The 10,637-nt window shown below is 46.3% G+C and overlaps 1 protein-coding gene across 1 annotated transcript in view; it reads left to right on the forward strand.

Moving 5' to 3' along the window:
* SMC2 (structural maintenance of chromosomes 2) overlaps window positions 1–10,396 on the forward strand; it is a 348,380-nt gene extending 337,984 nt beyond the window's left edge. The window contains exon 25 of the mRNA XM_069238504.1: window positions 9,479–10,396. Coding sequence (XP_069094605.1) covers window positions 9,479–9,649 — 171 coding nt within the window. The 3' untranslated portion in view covers window positions 9,650–10,396. The remainder of the gene's footprint in view (window positions 1–9,478) is intronic.
* Window positions 10,397–10,637: the final 241 nt, after the last annotated feature.

Consider the following 10,637-nt stretch of genomic DNA (forward strand, 5'->3'; position numbering starts at 1 on the left):
AAGGAGGCCTTCAAAGAACCTGCTTCAACTAAAGGTGTGACACCAAGGGTAGAAAAGTAGTATAAACCTTTTTCAGAGGACCCCAAATACATCCAGGGGAACGCGGTGACAGACCCTATCATTGTCACTACCGCCAGAAGTAAAGCAAGGGGCTGGATATGGTAGGGAGGAAGAAGAAAGGAGAGGATGTAACTCAATGCCCTATAGCGAACTCGAACGCTCTCAGCAGATATGGCCACACACAATGGGACAGGACTGTGGAGCTAATGAAGCTCCCGGAAAATAAGAAAAGGGCAAAAGCAATCATCCAAGAAGGGAAGAATATCGCCAACACTTGTCTGAAATCAGCACTGGATGCGGCCGATATAGAGAGCAGGCATATGTGTATGGACCTAACTGCTAGGAAACATGCTTGGCTCAGCATCTCAGGCTTCAAGCCAGAAGCTCAGGCCTCCATTGTAAACAAACCTTTACTGGAGATGCTTTGTTTAGGAAAGAGGTAGACTAATCCCTACAGCAGATTAAAAAGGAAAACAAGACCGCAAAGGCAATGGATGTTCTTAAATAGAGAGGCACTTTCAGAAGGAGAAGAAATATGCCGAGAAGGCCCACAGGAAGGTGATAGTTTACAACAGGACAACAGGTCCAGAGCGGTACACACCATGCTAGCCAACAAGCCGGATACCAACAGTGGCAACATCCAGCAAGGCAGCCCTTTTGTGGTAGAGGGAGAGCTAGGGGACAAACCTCCAGAGAAGGAGGGAACTCCAAGTGACTCAAAAATAGCCTCAGGCCCACACACAACACTAATGGGAGGAAGAATAGCGCAATACCCACAGGAATGAGCAAAGACCACCACAGAAAATTGGGTTTTAAACATGGTATGCCACGTCTACTGTATAGAACTCACAAGCGCTCTACCACCAAACCCACCAAAGAAGAAAAGGTATCGGGAAGTAGAACTGGTACAGCTAAAGAAGGAGGTAAAAACTCCTGCAAAAATATGCAATAGAAAGGGTGCCAACAGAGTTGAACAGGGGAAACTACTCACCCTACTTCCTGGTGTCAAAAAAAGACCTTACGTTAAGGCCAATCCAGGACCTCGTATTCGTTTAAAAAAAATCAAAAAAAACATTTGCACACTAAACTTCAAAATGACGACGAGGTAATCCCATTTCTACCAAAAGGTAATTACATGGCAACCATAGGTTTAAAGGACGCCTATCTACACATACCCCGGAATCAGGCACACAAAAAGTACCTTAGATTCGTACTCAAAGGTACACTATCAGTTCAAGGTCTTGCTCTTCTGCATAAAGTCTGCACCAAAGGTTTTTGCAAAATGCCTTGCAACAGCCGCACCATTCTTAAGAAGAAAGGCGATTCACATCTGCCCTTACCTGGAGAAATGGCAAGTGAAGGCAAATACCAAGGAGAAATGTCAAAAGGACATGTAAACAGTGATCACAACCCTACAAAAGCGGGGGTTCTCCATAACCCACAAGAAATCATCCCTACAGCCACAACTGGATTTTTTTTCCCTAGGAGTAAGAATGGATGCGAAGAAAGCGCAAGTGCTCTCCTCGAGAGTAAGTACAGACATGCCTTTACTAGAGGGAGCAATCTCTGACAGTGAGGACAGTCGCAAACCTAATGGGCATGATGGCTTCATGCATTCCCCTCATAACCCATGCGAGACTCCACACACGCCCATTCCAGGAATGGCTATGCAACATTTGGTCACAAACCACCAGGAGTATGGAGGATGTAGTGGTTGTAACACAGCCAAGGGTACAGAAAGAGTTACAATGGTGGGCATCCAAAGACATAACCCAGGGAAGACCTTTCAAGACAACAACTCCATCGGTGACCATTATAACAGATGTGTCTCTAGAGGGATGGGGAGCGCACACTGGCAACTTGAGAATTCTGGGCCAGTGGGGAACAACACAGATTCAATAAAGCACATCAACTTCCTAGAGATTAAGACATTGCTACTAGTCCTGAAAGTTTTTCAAACAGAAGTAACACAGGAAACCGTACTTATCCAGACAAACAATACAATGTTTTACCTGACCAAACAGGGGGGCCACAAAGTAATTCACCCTAAGCAAACTAGCCCAAAAGACAAAAGGATCAACATAAAGACAGTACACCTGCCAGGGAAGGACAACATAGAGGCAGACAGACTGATCAGACAGGAAAGGAGCTCATGTGAATGGAAAATACAACACAATAGCCTAGAAAAGATCTTCAGGCTATGGGGCACACCAACAATCGATATGTTTGCGACAGCAGAAAACAGGAAATGCCAACTCTTCACTTCCAGATTTCAACACCACCAATCCGAAGGGAATGCCCTGTCACTAAACTGGTCAGGGAGATTTGCCAATGCCTTTCCACTGATTCCCCCTAATACCAAGGTTACTTGAGAAGGCCAGACAACTAGGGACGAGTGGGACCTGCCCACAGTGCATAAGGGGCAAGTGTGCCACCTGGAACCAGCAACACTCCGTCTGGCAGCCTGGCACCTGAATACATAGATTTTGGATACCTAAACTTGTCACCTAGAACCATGGAAATACTGAAGGAGGCTAGAAAACCAACAAGAAGACAATGCTGTGCAACAAAAAGGAAAAGGTACCCTCTATGGTGCACAAAGAACAATGGCTTTGAGACCGTATCTAAACAGGAAACAGTTGTGGCCTACACAGGGGAGCATCATGTAAAACGTTTTTTCTCATCCCCTTTGATAAAAAGGTTCCTAGAGGGTTCCAAAAAAGTTGCTCGCCCAAGGAAGTTGCCTGCCTCAATGTGGAGCTTAAATGCAGTATTAACACAGTTAATGACAAAACCATGTATGAAGCTGAGCTCTGTTATACCACACTAAAAACGGCCTTCCTGATAGCTATCACATCTCTTCGGAGAGTAAGCGAACTCCAGACACTAACAATACAAGAACCGTACTTACAAATTCACAAGGACAAAGTAGTCCTTAGAACAAACCCTCAGTTCCTCGCTAAGTTGGTGAGCAAATTTCACATCAATCAAGGCATTCAGTTGCCAGTGGTCAACAACCCACAGAGACAACTGGAAAGAACATTATATACTCTTGATGTAAGGAGAGCACTAATATACTACCTACAAGAAACTGAACAATAACTCAGTGGGAACCAACTGTTCATATTCTATTCCATATCCAGCAAGATGTCACCCGTCACAAAGGAACAATTGCACAATGGATTGTGGTAACAATATAGACATGCTACACCTCAGCAGGAAAATCTACCAAATCACCCCAAAGCACACTCCACAAGAAAGAAGGGTACAACCCTGGCATTTATTGCAAATGTGCCCATAGACTTGATCTGCGCAGCAGCAACATGGACGCCTCTACCCTAGACTTCGATGAGAATGACTCTGGCTGCTGGGCCTCATGGACTCCTGCATCCTGCTGATGACTATGCGGGCTCTGCAGTGAGGCCTGAAGTTCTAGTTGGTGCAGCATTGGGGAAATCTCTCTGATATGGTCCAGAACTCAGATGGAACTGCCCAAGATCTGTAGTGGTAGCTAACAAACCGTGACTGGGTCAGAGGCAAATCCCTCTCCCAACCAGATCTGACAGTAGTATCCAATGCGTCACTCCTGGGCTAAGGCGGCCATCTGGGAGAGGTTAAGATCAGAGACATCAGGTCCAGACTCCACATCAACCTGTTGGAGCTCTCTACGATCAGACTAGCATTGAAAGCATTTCTTACCTCTCTCAAGGGAAAGGTAGTGCAGGTGTTCACGGACACCACCGCCATGTGGTACTGCAGCAAGCAGGGTGGGGTCGTGGACCCCTTTGTCAGGAGGCTCTGCATCTCTGGATATGGCTGGAACAACAGGGTATTTCCCTGGTGGTTCAACATCTGGCGGTTCAACATCTGGCGGGTCTTTTTGAACGCCAGAGCAGACGAACTCATCTGGCAACGCTTAGTCGATCACAAATGGCGTCTCCATTTAGAGGTGGCGCAAGGTCATTCAGCAGTGGGGAGAGTCTTGGTTAGATCTGTTTGCCTCTGCAGAGAATGTCCAATGTCAGCATATTTGTGCATTGGAGTTCCCTAGTTGGCAATCGCTCTGCAACGCTTTTTGTCTCAAGTGGAACTCAGGCCTCCTCTACGCATATCCGCCTTTGCTATTCTGTCCAGAGCTCTCAAGGTGATCAAGAATGACTGGGCTGAAGTCATTCTTGTGCCTCTGGACTGGGTATGGAGAGTCTGGTATCCCGAGCTGCTGAGCATGTGCATCGATCCTCCAATCAGAGTGCCCCTTCGAGGATCATCTGTTGCAGCAGCAGGGAGTGGTTCTCCACACAAACCTCTTTAGTCTCTGCCTCCTTGCGTGGAGATTGAGCAGTGGCAGTTGACAGCCTTTGACCTTCCACCTGAAGTCTAACATTTTAGCAGCCAGGTGTCTTTCCACCAAACAGTATATGCCGGTCGGAAGACATTTGTGGCATGGTGCCCCTCACTCTGAGGTTCTGTTTATCCTTTCTTTGGCCCAGCAGGGCTCTGCTATAGACTCTCAAAAGTTATTTATTTTGCAATTTCTGCTTTTTTGAGGTTGCCTGATCAACCTTCTTTGTTTAAGTCTCCTTTGTAAATAGGTTCCTTAAAGTCTATACACGTTTCCTCCTTCCCCATTCATTATACTCCAACAGATTTGGTTATGACATTTCTGATGTGCGCTCCTTTGGGGCCTCTCCATAATTGTCCTCAGGCTTCTGTCTTTAAAAACAGCCTTCTGTTGGCGATTACATCTGCCCAGAGGGTGAGCGAGTTGCAGGCATTGTCATCTAAGTCGCCCTACCTGCCAATTTACCCTGACAAACTGGTGCTTCACACTAGGACCTCTTTTCTGTCAAAAGTGGTTATGCCCTTTCATGTAGGCCAGTCCATCACCTTGTCTACTTTTTATGCACCCCCACATCCTTTCAAGGAAGGGGAGACACTCCAGTGCATGAACCCAAAAAGAGCTTTGGCGTTCTACCTTGATCGTATAAAACAGTTCTGAGTAGTTGACCAACTCTGTCAGGTTTTTGGATGCGAAGAAGGGTGGGGCAGTGCAAAAGCGGACTATCTCCAGATGGTCGCACTCTGCATTAAAATCTGCTATGCTCTGGCCAAGAAGCAACCCCCTGAGGGCTTCAGTGCTCATTCTACTCCAGCTAGAGCTGCGACCACTGCGTGAGTACGCCGAGGTCTAATCTTAGATATGTCAGGCTGCGACGTGGGCATCCCTGCACACGTTTACCAAACACTAGTGCCTGGCCAGTTAAGTCCGTAGGGACGGGTACTTTGCCTGTTCGTTCCTGCAGGACTTTCTAGTATGATCTTGGTTCGCAGACCCATCTCCGGAGATGGTCAAGGAGCTGGTGCTCTCTAGAGGTAGCTATGGATGAGCAGCCAACACATCTAGGAGACCTGCAAAGCTTATGCAATACCACAATAGTCAAACAGCAACTTGTCACACATGAAAGAACCACACAGTGTTACAAAAATAGGATGTGGAGTTGTTAGAGGGGAACTGGAAGGACTAGGAACCCCAAGAGGTGAGAACCTGCGTGACCCCAGGGACCAAGAGAGCAGAGGTAAGTACTTGGTTTCCCCAAAGAATAACAGGAGGACTTAGAAAAAGGATTAAAAGAAAAAGGGAAACTGGACCAGTCTAGGAGAAACCAGTGATGGATTCTGAAAGAAGAGGACCTGCAAAAGAAGGGGACAGAGTCCAGTCATCGATGGAGTGTCCAGCTGGGGCTTCTGCTACCCAGAAGAACCAGGGTGACGAGGAGAGATGACCAGCTGTGGAGCCCAGGAGCTGAAAAGGAGTCTTTGGGGCGGGGCAGATGGTGTCCCACGTCAGTTGTCGGTTTATAGTTGGTCAGTGGTGTTGGAGAGCCACCAACAAGTCTTGCAAATGCAAGAGGAGCAAAAGAAGAGTTGCAAGGCTGAAGAGGACCAACAAGGCCCAGGGGACTCGACCTTTGGAGGGGGGAGTTTGGGGTGGCCCTCAGCAGTTGAGAGAGCCAACAGAAGCAGTTGCAGCCCTTACTGGCAGCAGGCACAGTAAGTTGTAGTAAGGCCCAGTTAGCACACCTGAAGAGTCCCATGACGCTGTAGCAGCAAAGAGTAGACTGCTTGACAGGAAGAAGTGCTCGGGCCAGAGCTACTCAGAGCCTGAAGATTCCTTAGAGCAGGAGGCAATAAGCCTTGGTCACTGCAAGAGTCGTGGTGTTCAGAGGTACTGTCCTGCAAGGAGAGGCAAGGGCTCACCGTCTCCCAAGTTGGACAGCTGGCAGAGAGGACCAAGGGAACCACTACAGACCTGTGATGAAGGATCCACACAGTTCCAGGGGAGAGCAGATCCCCACCTCCAGTCGTCGTTGCTGTAGGTGCCTGCAGATGCAGGGGAGTAACTTCTTCACTCCAAGGAAGATTCCTTTTTGCTTCTTGGTGCAGGCTAAAGTCTTGTCAACCTCAGAGGATGCACAGCTGGGGAAATGGTGCAGTTGGTGGAAGGAGCCGATGAAACGATGTTGCAAAGCGAAGTCGTTGCCGGAGTTGCAGCCTTGGTGGTTCCTGAAGAGTCCAGTTGCAGGTTCCAGTGGCCAGAAGTCGAAGTAAACGATGCAGTGGAGTCCTTGTGGAGTCTTGCATGTCGAATCTGACCCACATGCAAAGGAGTCTCTAAATAGCACTAAAAGGGGTATTGGTCACCTAGCCAGATGACCACCTATCAGGAGGGGGCTGTGAAGTCACCGGCTTGACCTGGCCACGCAGATGCTCCCAGGGGCCTCTGCCCATCTCGGTTTCAAAATGGCAGAATCAAGTGGCCAACTGGAGGACCACTGGACACCACGATGGACAGGGGAGTGGTCACTCCCCTTTCCTTTGTCCAGTTTCGTCCTGGGGGTCCCTGGACTGGTGCAAACCAGTTTATGCAAGGAGGACACCAAATGTGCCCTTCAAAGTAAACTGGTGGCTTGCGGAGGCTACCCCTACCAAGCCTTGTAACACCTGTTTCCAAGGGAGAGGGTGTTGCCTCCCTCTCCCACAGGAAATCCTTTGTTCTGCCTTCCCCTGCCTGAGCTGGTCAAGCAGCAGGAGGGCAGAAACCTGTATGACAGGTGGCAGCAGCACGGGCTGATCGAAAAATACCAAAGACTGGTAGGAGCAATATTGGAGGTCTTCTAAGGAGCCCCCAGAGTGCATGGAATCATAGAGCCAATACTGACCACAGTATTGGGGTATGATTCTGATATGTTTGATGCCAAACATGCCCAGGTTCGGAGTTACCATTAGGTAGCTGGACACTGGTAGTCCAGTACATGGGTAAAATGGCTTCCCCGCACTTACAAAGTCCAGTTCCATGGAACTGGCGTTTGCAGGGGCAACTCTTCTCACGCAGGGGTGCCCTCACACACAGGGACCTGCACCCTGCCCTCTGGGCTAGTAGTGTCTACAATAGAGGTGATTTACAGTGATCTGATGCAGTGCACCTTTTCACGCGGACTGCAATAGCTGGCTTTCAGACCCATTTTGCATGGGCTCCCATGGTGGGGGGGCCATTATACATGCTGCAGCCTATGGGGAACCCCTGGTGCCCCAATGCACCAGGTACCTAAGTACTACATAACCAGGGGCTTATTAGGGGGCACCAGTATGCCAATTGTGGGTGCACAAAATCCTAGGCAACCAAATTTAGAGGGAGAGAGGACAACCATTGGGGTCCTGGTTAGTAGGATCGCAGTGAAAGCAGTCTAAGCATGTAGGCAGCAGGCAAAAAGTGTGGGTAACCATGCCAAAAAGAGGGTAGTTTCCAACACACATTCCTTACCGACCCATCCATTCTCCCTGCTTTGTGAACTGATTTAAAGGGCAATGGACTCCCCTTTCAGGGCCAGCGTTTTGACACACCAGTAGTCTGTGTTCTTCATGGCTCTGTGGAAATCGTGAAAAGAAGCTGATGACAGCCCAGCCGTGGATGTGCATTTATAGGAACTATGATGTAGTATCTGGCACGAATGACGGTGGACAGGGAGCTGATCAACGCAATTTAATGATGCCCAAGGGTTTCTGTTCAAGAAAAATCTCTGGATTCAGACTGACTGGGAAAAAGTCAACTGTAAGGAATCTGCAACTAGAATGTCTCTACCAGATCAGGCGTTACCGAAGGTAAGTATCTTGTACATTTGTTCACTCTTTGAGTTGATGCATACCTGCTTGTTTCATCTTGTGACTTTAAAGACTTTTCCTCGTGATTACACCAGCTCAGTGCGTGCAGATGTTAACCTTTGGATGTCCTTTTGCAACATGGGTGTCTTTGCACATATTGTTACATAGAATATCCACTAGAAAGTGTTCCCGAAGGTAAGTAACTTGCTCATCTCAGCAGAAGGGAAAAGTGTCAGATCAGAGTCAGAGAAGGAAGAGGCAAGTCTGACTCATTCCGCCTTTTCTGATGAAGTAATGGAGGTTGTCTTGTGTTACATAACATAAGAGTCCTTTTCAGTTATTTCTGCATTCCTCTGGTTGTCGGAATATGATACATTTTCAGCTTATTTTTGTAATGTTTCCCCAAAGGGTTGCAGAATACGTTTCCACCCCTTCCGTTGGTTTGTAGCATTAATAGTATATTTTTCATAGACGTTAAATTTGAGACTATACATTTATCACCAGTCCTTCTTGTACAATGTTCCTTCCTAACAATTCTATTGAAGGTTGGCCCTCCTTTCACGTACACAGTGAGTTCTACATTGCATGTTTCATTGGAAATTGCATTGCATATCTTTCCAACATCCCTTTCGTCCTTTGAAAGCAATGGTCTGTGCAATGTTGTCCTATTATACAGATGCAGACCTTACAGGACTTTCTTAATGGAGTCGACATTTTCTGGACTGCCACTTAGAGCTCAAGTTTTGCTGGAACTGATTATATTGTCCATGCAACCAACTGCTCGTCCATGAAAGGATGATGTCCTGATTTTCTTTTTGAACAGAAATTGAAGACATGAGAAAATGAAATTACCTTTTTTATTTATGTATTTATTTATAGCAGTACCATATTGTCGTGTAAGGTTCACTTCACCTTGTAATTGGATGTGCAATCCGTGTACTTTCAGTTCATTTTGAAGGAGGATCCCTTGGGAGTGCGGGGGACACTCTTATTCACCTGGGAAGGCATTGTGATATGCACTCCTGCTTAATCTAGATTAATGTTATACTTTGGGACAAGAGTGATTTTTGTTTACGTACTTCTGACTTGCACTATATAACAACTCTTAAAGTGCATTTGAATTGCCACTGCCACCAAACCCTAGTATAGTGGGGGTTAATAATTACTTTCTTCATTGAAAGAGTTTCGATGTTGTCATTTTTTCCTCGTTTTTGAAATTTAATGACACATTTTGTTTCTCCTCTCTTCCCTTTTGTAGTTCATTGTCGTGTCTCTGAAAGATGGAATGTTCAACAATGCTAATGTGTTGTTCAAGACCAAATTTGTGGATGGAGTGTCCACTGTGGCGAGATTTGCACAGAGTCAGAATGGAACGGTGGGATCGGCCGAGAGAGCAGACAAGTCGAAATCTAAGGGAAAGAGGAATTGAGCACACCCATGCTTCAAATGGTGCATACAGCATCTTCTGGTCAAAAACATGTGCACTTTGAAGATTTAAAATGAGTTGTGTGTAGCAAGCCCTCAGAGTATAGGGAAGAACTTAAATTGGGAGTTCAGATACTTGTTCATCCGTATTTACAGATGTCTTGAAGCTATTTCATGTTTGTCTTCTCGTCTGATTGCCTTCCCGCTTCCTGTTGTGCTTTCCTACAGATGCCTCCTTTTAAATGTTATGTTTTTATACTATTTATCTTGCTTTCCTCTCGCCCTGTTTAATATACGTCATCATGCGTGTGGAAAAGGGGGTCAGTCCACTGGCGTGCCCATGCTGAAGTGTTTTTGCTTCCCGGTATCAGATATGTCTAGACGGAGATAAATACAAGAAACTATTGTTGTACATGGATGTAATTGAAAGAGAATCGGATGTGCAATTCTGTAAGCATGAGCTGGAAGGCCAAACAGCCACTAATCAGTGCGCTTTTGGCAAAACTGGATCTTGCCAGTTGAAGGGTATATTGAATTCTCTGTTTATTTTGTGTAAAGAGAAATTGCGCATGCGTTGAATGGCGTCAGCACGCTGTTCAAGTAGACGTCTGCACTTGACCATTGTACATAGCTCAAAACGTATGGCAAAATGTATTATACTTTCAACTGTAGGCCATTTTATAGCTCTCCGCAATGTTTTTCTGTACCTTTTAGACTTTTTTATGTTAATAAATAAAATGTTTCATACAGAGTTTCGTTTAATGCGTATTTGGCGGATTTGTTTTCCTTTTTACCATTACTTTTTTTTTTTCATTACTTTTTAAAAACAAGATTGAGCCACGTCCTGGGTTGTCGTACAGCACTCGGGATATGTTGACGATGCTGTAAAATCCCGTTTATTTTTCAGAAGCAACTGTGGCTCTCAAAGGTGTTCAGAAAATTAATTTGAACCTCACGTGACCGCGCATCCAAAGAGTGGCTTGCCTCTGACC

This window comes from Pleurodeles waltl, chromosome 1_2, assembly GCF_031143425.1.
Source record: "Pleurodeles waltl isolate 20211129_DDA chromosome 1_2, aPleWal1.hap1.20221129, whole genome shotgun sequence".
Classification (NCBI taxonomy): Eukaryota; Metazoa; Chordata; class Amphibia; order Caudata; family Salamandridae; genus Pleurodeles; species Pleurodeles waltl.